Source organism: Nematolebias whitei, chromosome 5, assembly GCF_014905685.2.
Source record: "Nematolebias whitei isolate Nwh7 chromosome 5, NemWhi1, whole genome shotgun sequence".
Taxonomy (NCBI): domain Eukaryota; kingdom Metazoa; phylum Chordata; class Actinopteri; order Cyprinodontiformes; family Rivulidae; genus Nematolebias; species Nematolebias whitei.
In genome coordinates, this window is record NC_056502.1 from 46,979,068 (window position 1) to 47,006,861 (window position 27,794).

General features: G+C 42.0%; 1 protein-coding gene across 1 annotated transcript in view; it reads right to left on the bottom strand.

The window, feature by feature from the left end:
- The window catches only part of rrp15 (ribosomal RNA processing 15 homolog), a 67,808-nt gene that overhangs the window by 16,835 nt on the left and 23,179 nt on the right, over positions 1-27,794 (bottom strand). The window contains exon 2 of the mRNA XM_037676475.1: positions 2,115-2,386. Coding sequence (XP_037532403.1) covers positions 2,115-2,386 — 272 coding nt within the window. The remainder of the gene's footprint in view (positions 1-2,114; positions 2,387-27,794) is intronic.

A 27,794-nucleotide genomic window follows, 5' to 3' on the forward strand; every position in this document is an offset into this window, starting at 1 on the left:
CATTGGAGGACGACTGCTCTAACCACTCAGCCACAGCCGCCCAAGACAATTGGTCAAGTTTAAAATTTAAAAATAGAATAAAATGTAAGAAATATCAATGCTGACTTTGCTGAAATTAATTAAAGAATGAACTGTTAAACAAGCTGAACACACTCAAACCATGGAAACAGGTTGAAATAAGCAGACATTAAAAGCAGCAGAACAGTAGCTAAAACAAGCACAACAGATACTAAAGCTAAACTGAACAAAGTAGTAAGTGAAATTAGTAACTAGGGGTGCAAATCTCTCAGTGTCTGGTGATCCGATTCGATTCCAATTTTTGGTGTCACGATACGATTTAAAATCAATTTATTTTTTTGATTTGGAAACGATTTTTGATTCAGAAACAATTTTTCTATTGAAATGGTCATAAATTTTGTTTCATTTATGTAACTGACAAACTGAAAAGATTAAACAACAATGTAAACAAAGCGAACATTTATTTAAAAATCATTTTAGGTTCCTTACTGTATCAAATATTTTTTATTTATTTTATATTTATACCAAAAATAGGAAAAAATATAGAAGTGCATAAAATTCTGTAACTTAAATTAAAGTATTAGGTTAGCTTAGTTGCCTGAATTTTTCTAAAAAAATAAAATAAATAAAAATCTAGGAACAAATAATTCATTCATCCATCATCTTTATCCACTTCTTCATTTTTGAGTCACGGGGATCACTGGTGCCCATATCGGCTATCACTGTGTGAGAGGCGGGGGACACCTGGACAGGTCTCCAGTCCATCACAGACAAATAATTCAAAATATATAAATATAAAAGTAAACACACTTCAGCCTACCATAGTACATTAACCTTTAACTCAAAATAAAATACAGACTTCAGTTATTTTTAACCATATTGCTCTAACATTTGTTATATTTTCAAAACTTTACCTAATATGAAATATACAGACTTCAGTCTTAACCATATTGATTCATATTTAGTAAATCTTTAACAAAATTTCAAAACCTGTGGAAACCTGCACAAAAACATCTTCTGAACTATAATTTATAAATCTAAAAAAGTTAAATCTGGTCCTCTGGACATTCAAGAAAAAACAAAACAAAGCAAAACAACAAAAAAATGTAGAAACGTTTCGTCTCTATCGTCGGATTATTGAGCATGCATCAGGATATAATTTATAAACCATAAACTGTATCATTTAGAACTGGCTCCAGGTGATATGTCTCATCTGTCCTCTTCAACCTGTTAAAAATACAAATTACATAAAGTTTGTTGTACAACTTGGCTATAAGTTATAGTATAATACGAGAAATAACAGTTACCTTTGAGCTGCAGCTGCATCTTAGCTTCTCCCATTTGTTGTTTCATGGTTAAGTTGTGGTGCTGCTTTATCACAAAAAAAAAAAAAAAAATCTACATGAAGGAGTAACGTACGTTGAATCCATCGTATTAAAAATAAACCTGAACCCCTCACCTTCCACTGAGCTATCTGCTCGTAAATCCTTTGTGATATAGCAGGAAATGGAGAGGGAAATCTTCACAGCCTTTGAGAGAAGCCTGGAAGTTTGTTGCAGAGTTCGCTGGTCGGCTGCTTCGCTTTAATCTACCGTGAATTTTGTCGTATTTCCAAAATACTGGACCGCAATTTTATTTTACACTTCTTGTAAACAACTGTGCTCTTGTTAAACTCTGTCTTCCCCCGGAGCATTGTAGGATCTGAAATGATTTTTAAAGACGAAGCAGCGGGTTGAATCGCGCCGTCTCCCTCCTCCATGCTAGCAGGCTCCATTCAGATAAAGGGAGCTGGCTAACTAGCTTGCTGTATGGTGGCCTACACGGCTCAATTCTACGGCAGCCAAACGGGGAGTAGGAGCGGAAAAAATACAAAACTTAAATGCATTTTAAAATTGATTTTTGGACTTTTAGAAATGATTCAGAATCACCAGGACTAAGAATCTAGATTCATCCAAAAAAGAAAAAATTTCTGCACCCCTATTAGTAACTGCAACAATTACAGTAACTGCAGTGATTTACAATATACTAAAGCAGATTTCAAAGTGAACAATTCTTTAAAGTAACTGAAGAGATCTGAAAGTATTTCTGAGCAGTACCAGTTCCTTTTTCTCCAGCTTCTTTAGCTTCTCCGTTGCCTTCATCTTGTTCACTTCTTTGTTTTTAACCAAGATGCTGCTGCTCTTTGGAGTTTTCTTCCCCAGAATCTTTGCCATGGCCTCGGCCCAGCCAGCCATGGTGTCTGCATTCTCCTCCTCCACCTCTTCAGCCATTTCCTTCTCATCTTCACCACAGTTGTTTGTTCCTCCTCCATCCGACATGTCATCCATGCTTCCTTCTTCAGAACAGTCATCCTCATGGCTGCTCTCACCTGTGTCACATAAAGAAACTCACATCACAAACTCACATCACAACTGTAAATAATCAACCAGCTGTTTGTTTGTCCCTGCACCCGGCCAATGTTCCGGCAGCAGTAAAGGGACAGACAGCACAGTAATTAATAAACCTAAGTAAAGTAGAACTAGCTGGGACATAATGTTTCAGCACATTGCGTTCTGGGTAACGGGGGTTCCATTGGAAATGGTTAAAGTAGTCCACTTGTTAACTCGCTTTATGTGACTAAACACTGACTGAGTGGAGTAAACACTGTCAGTAAACAAGAAGCTGTGGTCAAACAAAAACACAGGGTCTGATGAAAGACAAAGGACAAAATTAACATATCGACAGTGGACACAGCATATAATTTTATATTTGTTAATACAAATTATAAAAGTAGGTCTTTTGTTATATGAAGATGTGGCTTTTAAACTGGTTGAATTTAAATGATGAAGGAAGAGGAGACCAGTGATCCTGGGCGGCTGTGGCTGAGTGGTTAGAGCAGTCGTCCTCCAATGCAAGAGTTGGGGGTTCGAATCCACCAGCAGTCACATGCCGAAGTGTCCATGGGCAAGACACTGAACCCCTCATTGCCTCTGACGTGTGTCCCATCGGTGTATGAATGTGAACTAAAGCACTGATTAGTCTCTTTAGAATGATTTGTTCAATTAGCTTTGTAGCGATCTAGTAGAGTGCTGTATGAATGGGTAAATGAGGCACAGATTGTAATGTAAAGCACTTTGAGTTTCTTGATCAGATAGAAAGGCGCTATACAAGTACAGTCTATTTACCATTTACATCCTGGAACTCAGTTAAGATATCCATCCATCCTGTGGCAGGAAGCAGGTGGAGACTCCACCTGCTGCCAGGATAATTGCTTGATCAGCCAATAACACTAGGGGGCACCACTATAAAAGCACAGGTAGGCTGCGTACTGGGTTTGGATGACTGATGCGTCACTTGGCGATTCCAAGATGCTTGTTTACGGACGCGTCACACTGCGCTTCTGTGTTACATTTGCTGTGTGCAAAGTACAGGTGAAGTTGGCTTCCTGCGCACTTACAACAGCTTAGAGTATGTAGTTTATATACTTTTAAACCAGCAGATAAGTGTCGGCGCATTCACAACCACGTTTGATGGTGGGTGAAGTGGTTCCTGCTAGGGGTTGAACGAGTATATAATTTTTAAACTCGACATTAACATAATAAAACCCGAGTAGAACTCGAGTATGTCATAGATCTCAAGATACAAAAATAAATTAATAAATAAACCCGCAAAAAACGGTAATTATTTACACAAAAAAAAGACCAACAAAACATTGGGAGCGTATATTATGCTCCTATCATTTATCATACTGCAAATAAGTTAGAGGAAAAACTAAACCATTAGTTATTATTATTAAACTGCAAACGTGAAGAAACGTAGCACGTCAAAAACGAAACTTAAACCAAAACTGGTTCTGGTTCGGTGGATAGGACCCGGTGATACACCATACTCTGTGACCTGCAACAGTGCAACACCGCCCCCTACGGTCATACGTGGTCACATAATATGACGTCACTACGGATACCCGACTTTACATTTTTAACATAGATAGATGTCCTAGCAATCGATGTGTAGATTACTTGAGTACTCTGTTAATGCCCTAGTTCCTGTTGCCAGTGTGTTTCTGAGTATTCCTGTTTGTGCGGGAGCGAGGAGAGAGCTTGGCCTGATAGGTAGTTGGAATTAGTCATGAGCCTTATTTTAATCAATTTACTTAAACTATTTTTACTGTGGCTTGTAGATTTATTTCCACAATCACCAATGCTGCTTTGCCGAGTTTTGAAATTACCTGAGAGACGCCACTCGTCCTGCAGTTGATTGGAAGCGGCATTTGACATACCCACGCTCCAAGAGAGAGAAGAGGGAGCAGAGGCTTTTGCGCAGCACCGGCTCGTGTGCTGCTGGCTGTGTTCGGACTCTTTTTATTATTGTTTTATTGTATTCTCTTACCTGTATTTTATTAGTAACTTGTGTAGTTATTTCCTTTTTTTTAAATTACTATCATTTTCATTTATTTTATTCTTGCTCTACAGGTTGGCGAGGGAAGTGTGTGTGGCCTGGATGGTGGCGTCTCCTCCTTTGTGTGACTGCAGCATTCAGCACAGATAGGTGGAGGGATTCAACGAGTGTGTGAGTTCACAAGTGTTTGGTAGCCTTCCATCCAGGACCTGGGTAAGTCACACCAACTGTACACATACAGGTATTTCTTTACTTTTATTTTGTTTTTAATAAATTATCCCTAACTTGAAACCTTGTCTCCTGCTTATGGTAAATGGACTGTACTTATATAGCCTTACTATCTAATTTCAAGTAGGGATGCACAATCCACTTTTTTTAACTTCCGATCCGATACCTAAATGTAAATATCGCCCGATACCGATCCAGTTACGATATCATAATCATTGTTGATTTTATATGAGGCTGTAATAATCTCCTCTCAAGTACAATTTGTACAAATATATGCATGCATGTCCAAAAAGACAACTTGAGGTTTTATTAATGTTGGATAAGTTTTAAAGTTGGAATTAAATTCTGCTAACACAAACATGTTTTTTTTATTCCTAGCTTTAAAGTGGATATTAAAGTGATTAATTTAAGTGATTGTTTAGTTATTTTATATTTTTTAAATGAGGAAGATATAAGAATTTTTTTCTTCTTTCTGCACTCTTTTCATTCAATGTTTTCTTTTTGATGATTTTTTATTTATTTATTTTGTTTCTTTTAAATGAATGAATACATGAATAAAATAAAATGTTAAATGGCTTCAAACACCTGCTAAGTTCGTGGCATAAACCAACAGACATGTTCCTATTTTTAGTATTTTACATCACTTTATAATGTAGCTGTTTTTGTTTCTTTTTTTTAATATATATAATTTTCAAATCATATGTTTTCTTTATGATTGTCTACTGTTGTACTGATAAATATCTCCTGGAGGTTAAACTATATCTTTGCTGCAAGTATCAAGCTACAAAATCCTTCGTTTTCTACAACTGATAGTGGTTGGTCATTAATTTTGATGACATTTGGCAGCTTCTCGGTAAACATTCGAGCTCCGGTGCTTCAGTGATGTCTTCTTCTTGTTCAATCCGAAGCAAGCAGCCTGATTTCGGTCAGCCGCGCTCAGTCTGTCCCTCCTCAGAGACGGGCAGATTGAGCGAGGAAGATTGAGTGGGGCAGATTGGACGCGGCTGTCTGGGGTCGAGTTGCCTTTTTCTGTTTGAGCAAAGAGTAGCGCCCCGCTGAAGCCACGGAGCTTGAATGTCCAATGTAAAACTAACTTTACCGCGGTTTAATGTGGTGCTATGGCTCTGCAGACAATGCACGTTGCCATCTTGTTTTGTGGTGTTTCCAGTGTAAAATACTTCCACATAGCGGACACGTTTTGATGAAAAATTGGTTAGCTGTTAGCCACAGTGCTACTCGCTCAGTCCTCATGTTGTAGCTGGCTGCAAACTATGAAATGGATTTCCTGAATGTGAGGCGGGTCTTATTACTCTGGGTTCATGAGACACGCCTCCGTTCAGGAAATCCATTCCATAGTTTGAAGCCAACGTGCAGCGCAACCACAGACATGCATCATGGATTGGAAATCACTGCAGGTTGGATCGGAAAAATCAGATACGTACATTATGCTGGTATCGGAGGCCGATACCGATACTGGATCGGATCAGCCCCATCCCTAATTTCAAGATACTCAAAGCGCTTTGTAGTGAACTAGACCTCCTACATCAATCTGTCTCTGAAGACCTTCAGGGGACAGGAACTGCTATTTCATTGATTTGAATCCAGAAATACAATTGATCTCATCAAGAGATTATTTAATTGTATCCTGAATTAATCAATTGAAAGAACACTCTCCTTTTTTTTATATTATCAATACTATTTTACAATATCTTGATAATCAAAAGTGTGTTTAGTTCATACCATTTCTAATGTTGAAGTAAACCACTCATTTAAATCAACTGTAAAACAGTATTAATGATTTTTAAACCTCTTAATCCTCATTAATAGTAATAATAATAATAATAATAATAATAATAATAATAATAATAATAATAATAATAATACATTTTATTTGTAGGCGCCTTTCTTGGCACTCAAGGTCACCTTACATTGTCAATCATAAAAACAGACACAATATTATACACACAGTAAAAACAAGTAAAATAGAATTAAAATAAGACAATGCAGTTGCAATCACAGAGTGTAGGCTTCTTTAAACAGAAGAGTTTTGAGTTTGACTTTGAAATGTGGCTGTGAGTCTGTATTAAGAATATCGGGTGGAAGTGAGTTCCAGAGCTGGGGAGCAAAGCAGCTGAATGCTCTGCTCCCCATAGTAACAAGACGGGCAAGAGGAACAATGAGCTGAATAGAAGAAGAGGATCTGAGGGTACGAGTGGGTGTAGCGATATGAACAAGGTCCGAAAGGTATGGAGGAGCGAGGTGGTGGACAGCTTTGAAGGTAAGGAGTATTTTGTAGTTGATGCAAAATGGGATGGGAAGCCAATGAAGTTGTTGTAAAACAGGTGTGATGTGATGAATTGATGGGGTCTGTGTAATAATACGGGCAGCTGAATTTTGTACCAGTTGTAATTTATGGAGGGTTTTCTGAGGTAGGCCAAAAAGAAGAGAATTACAATAATCTAAACGAGAGGTGACCAGACTGTGAACCAGAACAGCAGTGGAGTGAGGAGTGAGGGAAGGACAGAGACGATTAATATTTCGAAGATGAAAGTAGGCTGACCGAGTGATATTATTGACATGAGAGGAAAAGGAGAGGGTGCTATCAAGGATGACACCCAGACTCTTAACCTGATAGGAGGGAGAGATGGAAGAGTTATCAACCGGAATGGAAAAGCTATGAAGTTTATTTAGTATTGATTTAGTGCCAATTAAAAGAAGTTCTGTTTTATTGCAATTTAGTTTAAAAAAGTTTGAAGCGAATCAGTGTTTTATTTCAAACAGACAATCAGTGAGGGACGAAGGTGGAAGTATTGAGTTAGGTTTGGTTGAGAGATATAGTTGGTGTCATCCGCGTAGCAGTGAAACTGAATATGATGTTTGCGAAAAATGAAACCAAGGGGGAGAAGGTAAATGATAAACAACAAGGGTCCCAGGACAGAGCCCTGTGGAACACCTGAGGTAACAGATACAGGATGAGATATGGAAGATTTTAACTGAACAAACTGAATGTGGCCTGAAAGGTATGACTGGAACCAGTTGAGAGGTGTATTTACAATGCCAAGTGAGGAAAGTCTGTCCAGAAGAATGTTGTGTGAAATAGTAGCAAAGGCTGCCGTCAGATCAAGCAGGAGGAGTATGGATAATAAACCAGAATCAGTAGCAAGGAGAAGGTCATTGTTGATTTTAATGAGTGCTGTTTCAGTACTGTGGAGTGGACGGAAACCAGATTGAAAATGTTCATATAAATTATTGCAAGACAGGTGAGCATGAAGTTGAGCAGCTACTGTTTTTTCAAGAATTTTGGAGATGAATGGAAGATTTGAAATGGGGCGAAAATTATTGAGGTTATTGGGATCTAAACCAAGTTTTTTGAGTATTGGAGTTACAGGAGCTGTTTTGAGAGCAAGGGGAACAATACCAGTAATAAGGGAAGAATGTATAATATCTGTGATGAAAGGGGACAGAGAGGGAAGGGTAGCTTTAACAAGAGCAGTTGGAAGGGGATCTAATTGACAAGTTGAAGATTTTGATTTTTGAATTAATTTGGAGATGTCATTGATTGAGGGGAGAGTAAATACAGAAAGTTAATTTGTAGGGGCAGCTAGAGCAGGAACAGATGACATTAAAGCCACAGTGGGTGGCAATTTTTGGTGGATATGTGTTATTTTTGAAGAAAAAAATGATACCAACGTGTTACAAAAATCAGAGGAATACAAATGAGGAGGAAGTGAATCAGGTGGTTTTGTAATATTTGCAAGTAGGGAGAAGAGGGCCTTGGAATTACCCTCATTTGAACTGATTAAACTGGAATAATAAATGGATTTGGCTGTAGAAATGGAATCTTGGTAGAGAAGAATGTGATTTGAATACATGTCTTTGTGCACAGTGAGACAAGTTTTCTTATAGAGTCTTTCAAGTTGACGTCCTTTTGCTTTTAACTGTCTAAAGGTGGAAGTAAACCAAGGTGCAGTATGAGTGAATGAAACTGATCTGGTTTTAAGTGGAGCAAGATTGTTTAAAAGGTTATGAAGGTATTTGTTATAGTGTGAGAGCAGTTCATCAGGGGTAGAAAACTGGTCAGCACTGGGAAGATTACTGATACCAGAGGATAAATTATCCAAGTTAATGTCCTTAATTTTACGAAAAGTTATAATACGTGGGGGGGGTAGATTTAGAAAGAAAAATATTAACTCCAAATGATAGAAACATGTGATCTGAAAAAGGGAAGGAATCGGCTTTACAGCCAACAGGTTCAACACCTGAGCAGCAGATTAAATCCAAAATATGTCCTTTAGTATGTGTGGGGAAGTTAGTATATTGACGTAGTCCAAAACTGTCCAAGAAGGATATGAAGTCTTTGGTAAGAGGATTATTATCATTATCCATATGAATATTAAAATCCCCCAGAAATATTATATTTGGTGAAACTGTGGAGAGATGCATCACAAATCCTGCAAGTTCAGTCATAAAATCTTTGTTCTGTTTGGGGGGTCGATACAAGACTGCAATAATAGTGGGAGTTGGTCCAGAGAGCTGACGTACAGTTGCTTCAAATGACTGACAGACAGGAACAGTTACAGGCGCTACCCTCTACTTCTCACGGTAGATTATCGCGAGACCTCCTCCTCGGCCAGACTCACGAGGTAGAGCGGTGTAAACAAACCCCGGAGGAGTAGCATCATTGAGAGAAGTAAAGTCGTTAGGCTGTTGCCATGTTTCAGTGAGACATAGAAAGTCCAACTCACGGTCGGAGATGATATCCTGCATCAGACACTCCTTACTCGTAAGCGAGCGGATGTTGAAGAGCCCGAAGTTGATTGTTTTATTGTAGTTGACGGCGGTGTTAGCTGACCGAGCCAAGCAAGCCAACACACTGTGATCAGCGCGGCGACCAGTGCTCCTCGGTGGACGACGAACAGTTGACCAGATAGATCCAATGGAGTTGGGTCCATCACAGCAGAAGATCCGGCGAGAGCCTTGGTGAGTGTATTTCCGATGGGGCTGGTAGAAGATGTCTCGATGTAGGAGCAGAGCTGGTGGTGGTGGCCCATGTAGATGTAAACGGAGCTTATAAAGCTCAGTGGCAGAGTACTGGAGTATTGCTGTCGTTGGGTGATGGACCAAAACAGGACAATCCAGGCTAGTACAAGCCACACATAGTAGGCCCAAATAGTTGCCAGGGACATGTCAGCAGGTAGGCTGATGGTCTTCGTTCAGACAAAACAGAGGCAGCTACTGAATCAGAAGCTTAAATTAGCGAGCGAACAACTCATAGATAACAATAAGCAAAGTCTTCAGATGATAAATTTACTAAAAACTGAAAAAGAAGTCGGGGAGCAGCGGCTGCAAGACGCGCCAGCGTTCACCCCCTGACACGCCCTCAAAGACTTAGATCATACAAGTTAAATGTCTATTCACAAAGTAATTGTGCATTGTACTCTTCTGTCTGAATGAGGAGTGGAGGTTTGATGTCGGTCAAAAGTCAGAGAACAAGTTATGAGAACGAAGTGCCTTGTTTCAAAACTCTCAGACAGTAAATAAGAAACTGGCGCGCCTGCAAGTCTGTCACTTCTTCAAAATATTTTCCTGTCTGTACTAACCATTCTTAAAAACACTTCTGCTGTCTGTTGACTTCTAATAACCCTCTGACATCACTAAAATTCCACCCCTGCTGGTTGAGTTAACCAATCAGGAAGTACCAAGTAACCGGAAGTGGATACCCTTTAAAAGTCAACACTTCTTGGAACTACTCAGTCTTACTAGAACTTTCAGTTCATACTGAAAGTCTGTTTGGAGTTCTTGCTGGGACTGCAGCCTTGCTGGAGTCTTACAGCTGAACTAAATAGCTGATGGATTTTGGACCATGAGCCAAGGGTCCATCCATTTCAGCAGAGTCACAGCACGCCTCGCTGTGATCTCAACCCGAGCATTAAATGCTCTCAACTTCTAAGGAAGCTTATTCTGTTGAACGGAGTACTGTCACTACTTCGGACGATTCCCAGCCACTCTGACCGGAGACGCTGAAAGGTATTGTGAAATGGACCTCTGTACCGGAGCTGATTTATCTTCTGCAAAGGTAACGAGTCGTCACGCACCGAGTGTACCGAGGGCTGAGCTGGGGTTGGATGAAGGGTGCCATTTCTGGTCATCACATTTTCCTTCATCCATCTAAATCCTCCTCCTAAACTTTTTTACTCCTTCTCTGTAAACCTCTTCGCCAGTAAATCAAGCTAAATGCTTTCAGAGATTAATTATTCTCCAACAGTAATCCTCTGTTGTCTTGTTATTGGAACTTGCTAAGTTTATTAATCAGAAACAGATCAGCCAATCAAGTGTACATGTTTTGATGTTAATTTTAATGATTCTGTTAAATAAATGACCGCATTTATTCTGATGGGTCAAAGATAAATGACGTTTCATGTCACTAATTATACACTCCACTTTCAAGTTATCTTGGTCACATGGCAGAAATTTAACTCGAAAAAGAAAGAATCCGTTGTTAAACAATTAATATTCTTTGTGCTTGAACTAGCCTTAAGAATAATTAATTAATAGGATGTCCACAGCGAAAGCTCTCCATGACATACTACATAATTTCTGGCTCGTACGCTTTCTGAAGAGATAAATTCTGTGTGACCTGAGATTGTGGAAAACACTTCATGTTGGCATAAAAAGTCCAAGTTTTGACCTTGGAAAGATATTTTTTATGGCTGTGGTGTTCAGAACGATACAGTATTGTGTTGATGTTCATTTGAAGCTGGAAATTGTCATTCTGTGTGTGTGTGATTAAGCTGAAAGCAGAGAGAAAAGACGCATCATTCTGTTGAAACTCTTTTCATAACCGGTGGTTCTACGGTTCCGACCCGGTTCTGATAATTGGACTCGAACGAGTCGTGTTTTAAATGGTGAAACGCTGCCTGTGAAACTGAGCGCCGACTCAGAAGCTGCTTGAATGTTAATCGCTACATTTCCACAGTTAATTTGTGCATTTTCGAAGCGTTAATGGGTAAACTTATCGCTGGACTTTGGAGCTAACAGCTAGATAACAGAGGTACACACGAGCTGTGATTGGTCGAGGACCACTGTGTGAAACTTTCTGATTTGCTGAAAAGCCGGTGACGTAACGCCGTGTACGTCCACTCACTCTGGCATCAGTGCAAAAAGCCACCCCATTGTCCACGTATCTGTAAAGTCACGTGACCCCGGAAATGACGCTCTTTTTCAAACGGAGTCTTCTTTAGTGGTTAAAAAAGCTGAATAAAAGCCCTCAAATCGGTCCTAACCTGATGAGTTTATGCCTTAAGAGCGTGTTTTTGAAGCGACGCCATGTTCAAGCTTTAAATCCGTCTATAAATGCTGATTTGGACCGTGTTCGTCCGTTGCTAATCGAAGCTAACGGCTAACGACCGGATGTCAACAGGACGGTTCACAGGAAGTCGTCAGTGACTCCTACCGTCTGAGATGTGTAGCTACAGTCACTCTGTGGTAAAAATAAGCTTGCCCCACCACCTACTGTTGAAAACATAGTATAGCAGTTTTTCAGAACTGAAAGCTGCAAACTCGATTTTCATTCATTCCTTTGAAAAGCCTGTGGGTAAATAAAAATGTTAATCACGCTTGGTTTATAATTAACTGTTTGATAGCAAATTCAGGTAAATTAAACTGTCAGACTTTTAGTGAAAATTGCAGGTTTATTAATTTTAAGTGCATTTGAGTAAATAAACACTGGAATAGCCTGGTTCATTGTATCTGTTAGAATTAAGCTCATATTAAGTAACACTGCCACAGGAGGCATTTACTTATAATATTCATGGATGGGGTAAAACCTAAAACAGGTGCCCAATTATTGAAAAGTTGGCTTATAACAGTACTTTGGGGGAACCGCAGAGCTGATTAGTGTGTGAAACTCGCTTCTCACTTAAATACAAACATTTACCTGTTGAAAAACTCTAAGATTGGTCTAAGGTTTAACCTGATAGGTTTTGCTGAACAGTAAATACGACTATGGCAGATTCAACAAAAGCTGATCCTGCTCCAATTGGTGTTAAGGACTGGCTTGAGAGAGCTTTGACGCTGCTCACAGATTTCTTATCTCCATATGGTGACCAGGTGGAATGCATGAACTCAACAGATTTACTAGACGAGCTTAAGAAGGTGGCAGGCAGTGTCACTTCTGCAGCCTTAAAGAAGTCGGGCAACGAGCAACTAGCTAAAATAGCACTCTTGCTAAAAACTGAATATTACCCTGGAGGCCAGCAGGAGAGAAGCCCTTGAAAAAAATTTGATGCGCGAGACAGGTGACCGCGTAGCAGCACATGATGAGTATCTACAACTCAAGGCACAGTTTCAATTTGAAAAGGAAACCTGGGAGAAAATATTGCAACGTGAGAAAGAGTTCTCACAAGCTCAGCTGTCATTGCAGGCAGACTCATATGAGGAAAAGCTACGTGAAGGAGGGGTAAGGTACCAAACACTGTGTTCAGACAATGATATTCTGCACCAACAGTTGCAGCCAACATCAAAATCTCTGGATGAGTGCAAATTGGAAAGAGCGGCATTAGTCCAACAAGGCGTGCGTTTACAAAGTGAGTGTCATACATCACGTGAACAGTTAACAGCCTGTGAGGCAAAACTTGCCATGGCCACAAATAAAATCTCTGACGAGGGGAAAAGATGTCTGGAACTCGAAGACAAACTGGGTCAGAGTCCAGTTCAACCATCACCACCTCCAAGTGATTTTGTTCTACCACCTCCACAAAATCTCCTTATGCCACCTCCACGTGATTCTGGTGCACCACCTCCACCAATCCTTCATCCTCCGCTCTCAATAGCGGTATTGCAAAAAATAGCAAAATATGTCCAACGCTTCGAGCCAGGGCTGTTGGGTTCGACCGACACTAAGGCCTATCTGCAAGACTTTGACTTCCAACTGGAAAGCTATCCGAACGCTACAGTTGAGGATAAAATAGGTTTGATCAGGCTCACTTCAGCCAGGACGGTGTTTTCCTTTATTGAGAGTAAACCAGATGTCATAAGGAAGGATTACAGCCTGTTATGTGCTGCTCTAATTAAAGAATATATCCCTTGCACGGGACCTGGCGGTTATCTAGCCGCCTACAAGGTCATGCAAGGTAAGAATGAGCACGCAAGGGCATATTACTACAGAATTTTGCAGGCTTATTTTGGTTACAGGAACAAAACCGGCATGGAGGAGGCGTTTAAGTTCGTTTTCAGCAAAAATCTCCACCCTGACATAAGGACGTCAGTACAGAAGATGGCTAATTTCAAAGAAAAAAACCATCAGTGAGATAAAAAATTGTGCTGTGAATGTCTTTGAGGCCTGTTCACAGGCCAAAACACGCATTGAGGTGTTCCCAGGTGAGAGGATTCCTTCACAGTCATTAGAATTGGAAGGGACAAGAGCTTCAGCTCCCCCTCCCAAGAAAGGCGAGAGGAAACGAGATTTCCCATCTGCCAAACCACAACAGATGAGTGCCCCCTGGTTCAGACGAGATCCTAAATGGTTTCCCAAGAAACCAGAGGATGAACGAATGTACCAGAAGGGGGGCGCATGTCCTAAGAGTAAAAAGTATAGCACCAAAGGTAACCCATACAACCAGAGATCCCACCAGGAACCCCAGAGGGGGGAGCCTACTCCCCCTCCACGTCGGCCTGAACAGCCTGAGACGAAAAAGAAACAGCAGCGGGTCCAGAAAAAGAGCCCCAGACCTCTGAGTTCAGACGAGACAGAGAGTGTTCTAAGAAATATTGAGAGGTATTGCCACGGACAACCAACTTGACGCGTTGTGTGGCAATATCATTGCTAATGAGTCAGAACACACAAACAGCACCGTTACTGCTGTCACAGACAGTCACCATGACGTTGTTGTTGTAAACTCTGACAGCCCCTCATCAGAAAAGGGGGGGGGGTACACACTCACGTCACCGACGGTGACCCGTCACAAACTGAAACCTCAGAAACATCAACAGCTGTGCTAACGGTTCAGATAAATCAAGGTGACACAAACAACAACGTTGCCGCTGTCACGGACAGCCATTGGGACCTTGTTGTTACAAACAATGAGAGCCCCTCAACACACGGAGAGCGGGTGATCTCATACATAAATTACGGAGGACCGTCAAAAACCGAACTCTCAGGAGCAGTAGCGACTGCACCAACGGTTCGGATACACCGGGATTATACAGACAAAGGTAAACGTAAGAAGAAACGTTGGCCAAAACCTACAAGGTTCCTGTGTAACCTTATCAGAAAGGGGGTCGCTAAAAAAGCTTACCTGTCAATCACACTTGAAGGGGTCCTCACACATGACGCCCTACTGGACGGTGGGGCCGACATAACTATTGTCAGCCAAACTGTTCGAGGAGCTCAGGACAGCCGCTAACAGTGTTCACAGGGAAATACCTCTCATAGAACGTGCTATAGAAATGCAGGGCCTCGCAGAGACGAGGACAACCCTAACAGCTATAGCCATGGTTCACATGCAGGTTGGCAAGATGACACTATACCACCCGGTACATGTGTCTACGGTTGACTCATTCCCATTTTTGATTGGCCAGGATTTTATAAATCGCTTTGATGCGATTTAGGGCTGTTGTAAACAAATATTTTAGTAATCGAGGAATCTATAGAATATTCTTGCGATTAATCGAGTAATCGAAAACAAAATTTGTCAGGTTCTGCAGTAATCACTCATTTAAATACACGAAAAAGAACATTAAGTAAATAATCCATTTAATTCCTCTTTTAAAAATATTTTATTTTAAAATGTAATTACATGTTGAACCTCCACTTCTCTGAAGTGCAGCAAAACTTCCTTATTTCTAAAATGTAAAAACACAGAAGTGAAAAAAGTACATTAACATGAAATAGAAAACAAATTAAAGCAACAACAGTAAACACTGCCCTTTATAAATTCAACTTGAAAGTCTGAGCTATAACAAAATCCACTTGTGCGTTTTCAAGGATCAAAGTTTCTATTGTCATTTACATATTTGGTGCACGTGGTGGAACGAAATTGTGTACACAGGGTAAGCTACATCTAACAAAAGTATAAAATGTAAAGAAAAACAATAATAAGATCTAAGATAACTAAGAAATACACTAAACTAAGAATACACTAATTACTAATAGTACCAAAACTGAACAGCAGCAGCACAAACATGAGTTGGTGAGAAGGTGAGTGGATGAATACAGGGTAAAATGAAAGATTTTATATTTCAAAGCCAACATATACTGAATGTATTCTTGCAAGTAGCATCAATATGCCTTTCTTAAATGTCTCAACATACAAGTGTGTATGTGTTTGACCGTTGCTCAAGTCTTTAAAGGAGTTGTGTTTTTCAACTTTTCTTTGATTTCTTCATACTTTTTCTCCACCATTTTTATAAAGTAGGATCTGGAGGGAAGGACATAATTTGGATTGAAGGTTGAGATCATTTTCTGGAAGTCTTCATCTTCCACCACAGACAGCGGCCGCATGTCCGTGATTATCATATTTAAAATGCTGTTGATGAAGTCTGCCGCTTGCATAACTGAACGTCCTGGTGCCCTTTGCACAAAGCTGTCCAATGTGTGACTCTGCAATTTACTGAAAAGAAGTACAATAAAATTATTATTTGTTTGTTCATAGCTAAGACTATTATTTGTCTTGATTGGTTAGCTATAAACAAATATGACAACAGTAGTAATAAATGTAGATTACTCCCAGATTTCAAGTCATAAACAGCAGTAGCAAGAAAATAATAAATCCTACTACCTTGTGTAAATACATTTACACAAAATATTCACCCTAAATATCTCATTAGAGTCAGGATGGAAGTACAGCAATAAATAAATGCGTCAGTCTGTTGCTGGGCTTTTATCGTTAACAAACGTGCATCAAGTCCTGCAGTTTTGTTTTCTTTCTTTCTTTATCACACAAGCTACCCTGCCAGGTAGATGTAGTGTAACGTTTCATTAGCAAAAATATGCCTCATTTTACATGTATAACATGACAGATTATCATACATTTAGGTTCACGTATTTTGCAAAGAGAGCATAAATGATACCTGTTCTCAGCTGCGGACGAGTTTGATTAATACAGCGGGAGTTTTCAGATGCTGCAACATCGATGACGTGCTGTTGTGGAATGCAAGTTTGGCTTTGCAGTGGATGCATTGCGCTGTTATTTTTTTCTGTTTAATTTAAAATGTTCCCAAACTTTGGATAGTTTCTGTCGTTTTCTGGACTGTTCTCCGTTTCCCCCCATGGCTGCAAACACATGCGCGCGCGACAGCCAAAAGCAGAGGCGCTAGCGGAAGTGCTAGCGTTGTGTAACACAAAAACCGTCCGGCTAGAAAAATGAAAGTGAACAGTTTAACGAAGCTTCGAGGCAGATAAATTTGCCTAGAGGATTTTTTGTAATCGAGGTCCTCGAATGATTCGAGGAATCGTTTAAGCCCTAATGCGATTATAGATTATGGTGAACAGACAATGTGGGCCAGAGTGAGCAAACCCCTGCCAATATTAATGCCTCCTGAGACGGTCACAGACTGCCCGACAGCAGGCACCGCAGAAGTCACCAAGGACTTCTCAGCAGAGAACACAGTCCGGGCAAGTAATCCTTTAAAAGCATGTGAAATCGGAAAGACCCAACCGGTGGACCCAACTCTGACCTGACAAGAAAGCCTCCTCTGCGAGCTGAGACAGTCAGAGCCCACCGGATACTACCTACCACTGGTAGTTAAAGGTGTAGAGATCCAAGGATCCCACATCGAAGATGTTGTGCTGTCGCTGTGGACAGATAAATCAGCTATTAACAAAGCTTTCTACGAAACATTGGTTAACAAACATTTGGGTCCAGTTCTGATTGGGAAAGCTTTCCGCTTTCCATTGTATCCCTACAGTTTACAAGTGATGACTGCCAAAGGAGTCATTAACCTGAAACTGGTCTGGAACTAACGGGAACTGGTCCACCCATTCCTCGTGGTCCCAGACTTACCACATGCAACCTACATAGGCTCTGACATCTTGGTAAGATTAGGTGTCCGAGTGGACACCAGCCACAATGTATTGTGGTCACTACAACCAGCCACAAAGGATCATCTTGTGCTAGACACAGCAAACCTTATGGCTAGGCAGACCATTCCAGAGGTCTGCCAGGTTGCTAACAACCAAAACACCTCAGTACCACCTCAGGTAACTAACCTAATGGTACGAGTCCACATCGTGGCGGGACAAACTATTAGACTTAAACAGGCGTACTTTCAACCATCTCCTACGTTTTTCAAACTAGGACTGTCCATTGAGGCCGCAAGTCAAGTGAGCTTTGACTCCAGAACCACATCTGTTGCTGTGTACAACACAGTCACAGAAGAGGTACTGATCCCAAAAAACACAAGGCTAGGATGGTTGATCTCCACAGATTTTCATGATTTTGAACTAGGCATTCCATTTCTGGGATGACTCCTAGACAACCTGGTAACTAGTCAAGAGACTGGTCCAGTTTGGTTCACGAAACCAACACAGGCCATAGCTCTCTTCTCAACCAATGATGTCGATTTAGGACCTCAAACCTATAGTGTCCAACCTATAGACAGGTTTAACGACACAGAAAGGGACTCACTGGAACTCCCCAATTATTAAGAACCCTTAGCGATCTCTTCATAGATTGAACAGGTGGTCCCCCAAGCCGACGCCCTGACGACTGATGAAGAAAGGGACAAACTCCGCCAAGTTCTCATGAAATATGAGAAGTCATTCTTGACTGACTCAATGGATTGTGGGTTGACCTCGCTCCACATAGTGAGCATCCCAACTCCGCCCAACTCACCGCCTACATTTGTCAGACAATACCAGATCCCCTGGCAGCACATCAACCCGTCAAGGAAATCATTGATGACCTTTTAGATAAAGGCATAATCAGACATTGTAATAGCACCTACTCTGAGCCTTTAGGGCCAGTTTTGAAACCAAATGGTAAGTGGAGACTTACCATAGACTACAGAAAGCTAAACAAACAAGTTCCTTTATCCAGGTGGCCAATGACCCAGATCCAACAGGAACTGCCCAAGGTCATCGATGGTAAGTACTTTCCACCCTCAACGTCACCTCTGGTTTTTGGACCATTCCTGTGCGCGCCGAGGACCAACACAAACTAGCTTTCACTTTTGGTAGCCAACAATACACCTTGACCAGGTGTCCCTTTGGCTACGCTAACTCACCAGCTGAGTTCAACATCTTTTTGAACAAAGCATGTCCAGATGTCCACGAACGTGGGACACTGATCTATGTGGACGATGTCCCTTTGAGGCAGCCAAAACTGGACTCACACTTGGCTGAGATCGACCAAGTTCTGAATCAACTGACTACTGCTGGTGCTAAAATCTCACTGTCAAAATGCCAGTGGTGCAGGACCAAGGTGGAGTATGTTGGCCTACTAGTAGGTCCAGATGGAGTACAACCACAATTGACTCGCACCCAGGGCCTAGACAATCTCAAAGTCCCCACCAATATCAGAGAACTACAAAGTTTTCTGGGTGTGTGTAACTACTCACGCCAATTCATAGAGAATTATGCAGACCTTGCAAAACCACTGACTGAACTCTTAAGGAAAGACGTCCCATTGGTCTGGACTGATAACCAACAGCAGGCAATGAACGCTCTCAGGGACAGACTCAAGTCAGCCCCATGTCTAGTCTATCCAGACTACAACAAAGAGTTTTACTTGGAAGTGGGCTTCTCAGCTCACTGCATAAGTGCAGGTCTGTACCAGATGCACGACAAAGACAAGTGTGTGGTGGCCTACGCCAGTAAGACAATGGCAGGCCGCGAATTAAAGCTCTCAGACTGCGAGAAAGCTCTACTGACCACTGTGTGGGCAGTTAAACACTTCTTCAGTTACATCGGTGGACAAAAAATCATTGTTGAACCACAACACCAGCCAGTAACTTTCCTGAATAGCCAACGTATCAGAGATGGTGTGGTGACGAACTCACGGGTAGCCACGTGGCTCATGGCGCTTCAAAGTTTTGACCTAGACATCAGCTACGGACAAAACAAGAAGTAACATTTGGGCACCGGCCTGGCACTATGCCAGGAATGTACACAAGATGTATCAGCCACCCAACCGCCAGCTGCGGAAAAACCCTCAGTAAGTGAGGACCCGAATCACCACTACTTTGACAGCAATATCTGCAAAGATATGACAACACTGTATGTAGATGGCTGCTCATTCCACCACGAAAAAAACTGCAAATCAGGTGTTGCAGGGATGCTCCTCCAGGACCAAGATGTCACTTTTAGCTATAAATTAGGCTCTCAGTCTTCTCAGTACGCTGAGATAGAAGGAATCCTAATAGCTCTCCAGATGGTAGTAGAACGCTCCATCCAAATGCTAGTCATCTGCACGGACTCTAATTACGCTTGAGTTAGTTCCTTGTGTCATCTCGCTCTGTGGAAACAGAACGGCTTTCTCACAAGCAACAAGAAAGTGGTCAAACACAAAAAACTTTTCATGGCATGTGATCACTTGGTGACATCACATGACTTACAGGTCTACTGGAAGAAGGTTCCAGGACATTCAAGAGTCTTAGGCAATGACAAGGGGTATAATGACCTTGCAGACTTCCTAGCAAAGGATGGAGCTGTGGACGGCCCTCCGTGGTCCTTTGACCCCTCCTGGCTGCTCGCAACTCTGTCAGTACAACCTACAGCCGAGGTAATGGCAGTCACACGTGCACAGGCTGCAGCCAAACCGGCTGACAACACAGTCTCTGTACAACCAGTGCTGACTGACCCAGACATCATCCAACTTCAGAAGTTGAATCCTGCGATAAATTTGATGATAGTGTACTTGACTGACCCAGACAAAAACACACTGTCCGAAGTCGACCTGGATTCCAATCCAGACCTTAAAGTTCTCTTTCAGCTGCGCAAACAGCTAAAACTAATCAAGGGCATCCTAACTTTTGCTCATGGACCGACGTCCTCACCCGTGTTCGTGGTCCCCCATGACCACAGGGGGGGTGATGTTAGTTCAAGCGCATGATCTCCCGTCCGCAGGACACAGGGGAGATAACGCCATGCTGAAAGCATTAAAACAAGTTGCTTATTGGCCTGGAATGAAAAAGGATGTCAAGGACTACATAAAGGGTGCCTGGTCTGTGGCCAGTTTCAGCCATCCAGACCACTCCACAGAGCACCACTGCAAAGTAGAGGCATTGCATTCCCATGGTCTGACCTCCAGATCGACTGGGTTGGACAACTTTCTAAGAGCACTAGTGGAAATAAATATTTTCTCACGGTACCTTGCGCATTTACCAAATGGGTAGAATGCCTACCAGCTCCTAACGACACAGCACAAACGACTGCTATGTTACTAATGAATCATGTATTTTCAAGGTTTGGACTTCCCCTCAGGGTGAACTCAGACCAAGGTACACACTTCACAGCTGAAGTGATGAAAGAACTGTGGAAGATGCTAGGCATCAAAGTCAACTTCCATGTTGGCTACCATCCACAAGCCTCAGGCCAAGTGGAGAGAGCAAACAGAACTGTGGTAAGTATTTTGAAGAAATACGTAGCCGCAAACCACAAGGACTGGGACGTGAAACTCCCTCTGGTCCTCATGGCCATAAGGGCCACTCCACACACATCGACTGGCATCTCTCCCTTCGAGTTGATGACGGGTCGACACATGACTCTCCCTCTACACCTGTTGTACCAACCAGGCGATGCCGCCATGGCAACAGCCTACACCACACAACAATACATGAATTACTTGGAAAAACACCTTAAAAACACATTTGCTTTTGCCCAGAGAAACCTGGAAAAATTCCCTGAAGGACAAAAGGCGTACTATGACCAAAAGGCCTCTCACGAGGATTTCCAAGTGGGAGATAGGGTCTGGTACTGCACGTTCGCCCCCACAACTGGGAAAGGAGAGTCCGGGACCGGAACTCTCGCCGGCAAACTGATGCCCCGGTGGACTGGACCCCACCTGATAACAGACGAACTGTCTCCAGTTGTCTACCAGATCAAAATCGGCAAAAGCCAAAGAGCCAATTGTTAAATGGGTACATCAAAACCAGGTCAAACTACACAAGGCGTTCAATAACTCCACAGGACACAAAGATCTCACAAACTCAGACCTCGTGGGAAAAAGGGTCGTCCAAGCAGAAACTAAATAAGTCTAAGCTTAATTAAGTGTTAAGATAACAACTCAGACGCGATAACGTGATCGAATCTGACAATCAGAGTGAGTGACGCAGTGAAACGTTGTTTTCTAGTTGCTTGGTCACTACTGTTGTGGATGTTGAGACATTGTTTATTTGGTTTGGTATTGTTTCTGAACACCCCCAGCAAGAATGAATTTTGTGTGTACTTTAGTTAGAGACTATGAGGACTTTAACTATGCCAACATGCAGTTCATTTGTTAAACTTCAATCTTTGCGGAGTCAATGTAGATTAATGCTACATTGGTCTCACGACTCTCAAGCCGAACCTACTTAAAAGATCCTATTCTGGGGGGACTAGCTAATCCTTAAATTGAGTCTCGCCATAGACTACAAAAACATTTAGGGGGAACCAAAAACCCAAAACTCAAGTCATTCGTCTAAAAGGACAACAGACAATTGAACCAAACTATATTTTGCCATGTAAATCTAACTTAAACCAAGTTAGGAATGGAAGAATAGTTTGGAATGCCCTTCTATAGGTATAAATCCCTATATATAATTTTTCAGCATGACCCACCGTTTAATTGGTATCTGTAGCTGATCTAAACCATGATAGCTTACACACCAGGTGCATAAAGGTTAAGGTCTTGTGTAAAATCCCACTCATAAGCCCACCTAAAACCACATAAATGCATGAACACATAAGAACCAGAATGGCATCCACTGGGAACCACCAGCAGCAACCTTCGCTGAAGGGACCTACAACTCCAACGTGGGTCTCCAAACTCCATCCAGTGGTCGCCTCTTCAGTTCAATCGAGGGAACCCCTCTACATGCTGATCAATCAACACCCCCAAGAATTGTGGATTTACCGTTGTGGATTATATGACTTTTTCCAATGGATTACAGACTTTACAGATTACAGACTCATGTTCATGTTTGTGCTGATGTTATGTTTTATGTTATGAGTGCTTAGTGTATAATTAGTTGATGTTTTTCTTAGTTCATATCTTAGATGTTATTACTGTTTTTCTTATACATTTTAATGTTGGATGTAACTGGGACCCTGTGTACATAATTTCGCTCCACCACATGTACCACATGAGGCGCGAATGACAAAGAAATTCTGACTCTGACTCTGACTTTGTTTCCAAGGGGTTAAAGCTTTGCTGCAATGAAATTACCAACAACATTATGGAATTACCAAAACTATTGTGGGATTACCTTCTTTGACTTTTGTTTTCCTCTTGCTGGATTACATCAAGATCAAAGACATTCAGAGGTTTAAGTTCATGTTGGAATTCATCCCCATGGACAGGCAATGATTTCCAAAGGGGGGACTGTAGTGAACTAGACCTCCTACATCAATCTGTCTCTGAAGACCTTCAGGGGACAGTGTAGTGACGTAGGAACAGCTTTCGCTGTAACATACTACTAATTAATTATTCTTGAAGCTAGTTCAAGCACAAATAATATTAATTGTTTATTCAACAGGGATTCTTTCTTTTTGAGTTAAATTTCTGCCATGTGACCAAGATAACTTGTGGAGTTGAGTGTATAATTAGTGACATGAGACGCCATTTTATCTTTGACCCATCAGAATAAATGTGGTCAATTATTTAACAGAATCAAAATTTAACATCAAACATGTACACATTGATTGACATTGAACAGTGAAATGTCGGCCACATTATCTACCCCGAGAGTTCACGGTGACTTTTATCACAGTTGTTTACATTCCTCCAGACGCTAACGCTAATGAATCACTGCAGGAGCTTCATGATATCATCAGCTCGCTGCAGAACAAACACCCCGAGGCTCTTTACGTGGAACCCGGAGACTTTAACCACGTGAATCTAAAGGACTGTCTCCCAAGCTTTAATCAACATGTGGCGATTCCGACACGTGGAGACCACACGCTGGACCGTGTTTACACGAACGTAAAAGATGCATACAAAGCCGAACCCCGCCCCCACCTAGGACTGTCAGACCACATCTCAATCTTCCTGGCTCCTGCTTACATGCCCCCGCTGAGACGCTCCAGACAGGTACAAAAGAAAGTTAAATGCTGGATCCAGGACAGTGGCCCCATAATGAGAGATTGTTTTGATCGAACAGACTGGCAGGTTTTCAGAGAAGCTGCTGAAAATGGAGGTTCGCTTGATCTTGACCAATACACATCCTCAGTTCTGGGTTACATTAGTACATGTACTGACACCGTCTCCACTATCAGCAATGTTAAAAGCTAACCAAACAGAAAACCTTGGCTGAATGCAGAGGTGCGTACCCTGCTGGAAGCCAGGAACACTGCCTTCAGGTCTGGAAACTCAGAGGAGCTGAGTAGGACAAGAAAAGAGCTGGTTGCTGGTATTAAGAGGGCCAAGGGCACATATGCAAAGAGGATCGAGGGTCAATTCATCTCACAAGACCCTCGGAGCATGTGAAGGGGCATTAAGTGCATAAGAGATTATAAAGGAAGGAGCGAACAATGTCCCAAAGGCCCATCTCTGCCTGATGCCCTCAACAAGTTCTATGCACGCTTTGAAGACCCGAACAGACCACCCAGCACCAGACTCGCCTCACCACTGGATGAAGAGCATCTCAGCGTGACCTCAGCAGAAGTGAGGAGTACCTTCAGGAGGATTAATCCACACAAGGCAACTGGCCCAGAACACATCCGCGGAAAAGTGTTGAAGGAATGTGCTGATCAGCTCTGTGAGGTGCTGGCAGACATCTTTAACACCTCACTTACCCTGGAGACAGTTCCCACCTGCCTGAAGACTGCCACCATCATCCCAGTCCCAAAAAGCTCTACAGTGACTGGTCTGAATGACTATCGGCCAGTGGCCCTCACCCCGATATTCGCTAAATGCTTTGAAAAACTGGTCATGACTCGCATCAAAACAACCATCAACATCAACGAGGACCCTCATCAGTATGCATACCGTGAGAACCGATCAACAGAGGATGCAATCTCCTCTGTGGTCCACACTGCGCTCAACCACCTGGAGCAGAAAAACTCTTACGTCCGTATGCTCTTTGTGGACTTCACATCCGCCTTCAACACCATGATCCCCAAACCCTGATGGACAAACTATCCACACTAGGACTAAGCCCCTCCATTTGCAACTGGGTACAAGACTTCTTAACAAACAGACCACAGTTAGTGAGGATCCACAACCTCTCCTCCTCCACCATAACCCTCAGCACTGGCTCTCCTCAGGGATGTGTGTTGAGCCCCCTCCTGTTTACTCTGCTCACGTATGATTGTGCAGCTACCCATCCAGGCTGTCACATTGTAAAGTTTGCAGATGATACAGCGGTGGTGGGATGCATCACAAATAATGATGAGTCCAGCTACAGGCAAGAGGTGGAACACCTGGAGAGCTGGTACAAGGAGAATAACCTTCACATCAATGTGAAGAAGACAAAGGAGATGATTGTGGACTTCAGAAGGAACAAAAACATCTACACCCCCCTGAACATAAGAGGATCTGCGGTGGAAGTGGTCTCCAGCTACAAGTACTTGGGTGTACACATGAATGACAACCTCAGCTGGAGCAACAACACCACCAGCCTGATCAAGAAAGCTCATCAGAGACTACTTCCTCAGATGGCTGAGGCGAGCTGGTCTGGGAAGCTCAGTCCTCACCTCCTTCTACAGGTGTGCAGTGGAGAGCATCCTGTGCTCGAGCATCAATGTGTGGCATGGAGGCTGCACAGCTGCAGAAAGAAAAGCTTTGTGCTGATGTTCAATGTTTTTATGTTATGAGTGCTTAGTGTATATTTAGTTGATGTTTTTCTTAGTTCATATCTTAGATGTTATTACTGTTTTTCTTATACATTTTATTGTTGGATGTAACTGGGACCTTGTGTACATAATTTCGCTCCACCACATGTACCACATGAGGTGCGAATGACAATAAAGAAACTCTGACTCTGACTGACTCTGAAATCAATGAAATAACAGTTTTCATCATCACCAGGTGATGAGCTGCTGAGGTCATGTGAGAGCTGTGCTGCGTGAGTAACATGGCAGGATACTGCTAAACAAACAATTTAACTCTGGTAAAACAAGCCAATATATTACAATCAAGCATAATAAATATCGTTAATAATAACCTCTGCATAATGTTTCAATAAACCAAAACTGGACGAGGAAACCTTGGACAGTCTTGAGAGTTATGTGGACGAGTGTTTTGAAAACATTGTGATGGGTAAACCACAAAAAAACACCGCATCCACGGCCACACCAACTCCTAAACGCACGCATTCGGAGAGCTCAACCAACACGTCCACCTCCCCAGAGAAAAGCTTCACTGATGTCCTGGGCTCTATAGACAAGAAGCTAACCAGCTTAGATGCCCAGTTGGCCCTGGTGGAAGTTCTCCACAAGGAGTTCCAAGCACTGAGGGAGTCTCTGGAGTTCAGCCAAGCTCAGGTGGCGTCGCTCGCTGCAGAGAATCAAACTCTGAGGGGTAATGTCAAAGAACTCACCGAGAAGATGTCGTAGCTGTCCGGAGAGAACAGGAAAATGAAGGAGTCCATCCTGGACATTCAAGCTCGGAGCATGCGGGACAATCTTGTCTTCTCAGGGATCCCAGAACGAGTAGAGGAGGACGTTGAAGTTACGATCCGTGAGTTTATTCAACATTAGCTGAAACTCCCAAGTGAGACGGTAAAAAACATCACATTTCATCGTGTTCACCGGCTCGGAGGTAAGAAGCCCGATAACAAGCGACCTCGACCAATTATCGCTAAATTTGAGCACTTTAAACAAAAAGAGCAGGTGAGAGGTCGGGGCAGAGAGCTGCATGGGACGGACTTCAGTGTGAACGATCAATTTCCTAAAGAGATCCTCAATCGGAGGCGAGTTTTGTTTCCAATCAGGAAGAAATACATGTCTGAGGGCGTCAGAGCCACGGTGGCTGTAGACAAACTTTATATTAATGGTCAGTTGTTCAGGGAACGGGACGTCACTCTGTGGCTTTATTAAAAGGAACAACAGGTTAGTTTGAAGCAGGGCTGTTCAACTGACGGCCCACGGGCCAAATCAGGCCCACAGGTGAGCTAAGTTCGGACCACCAATGGGTTCACTCTTAAAACGAAACTAGAGTATAAAACAATGTAACTAAATGATAAGAACTAGTGGACATCTGACCCCTGAGCGCTTGGTTCTCAGTAACTGTGGCCCCCTGGGCAGTTTAGTTGAGCAGTCCTGGTTTAACGCTTGTAACACTGGAGGTAAATTAACTGGCATTTGTAAATAAAATGTAAAGCACAGCTCGGTAAGGTGTCCGCACTGGTGGTGGTGAACGGAGTCAAAGCTATTTTATTTATTTTTTTTGGTTTGTTTGTTTTTTTTTCTTCTCTTTTCGTTTTTATTTTATTTTGGTTTTTTTATTTTCTCTTTTACGTTTATCTGTTACCATATCACTTCATCAGTCTTTTTCTCTTCTTTACCAACAAACATTTACACATAAGCACACCAAAACATCCACACGCGCGCACACACTGGCACACACACCAGAGAACTTTATATCTTTCATCTTCTCTCACACCCAGCTTCTCCTCAATATTCTTGTATCTTTCCACTTCAAAGTTCACTGTGTGTTTCTAAAAATCTAAACAGGCAATCTCAAGCAATAACTGTGATTTTACTTGGATCTCTTTAAATGTCTCTATGGTGACATGCGCAGTTCAACTTTAGCTACTCACGCACAACTATGGGCACATTAAGGTTTGTGACTTGGAATGTGAATGGAACCAGTACTCAGCAAAAAAGATTAGGAATTTTAAACCATCTTAAAAGATTACAGGCTTTTTACAAGAGACTCATAAATCTATTACAACTGCAGATGATCTTAAATCACCTGACTTTCCTGATGTGTTTTGTGCCTGCTATAACTCAAGACAAAGGGGAGTGGCAATATTAATACACAAAAATATCCTGATGCATGCTCAATAATCCAGGTAGAAAAATCCAAAAAAGT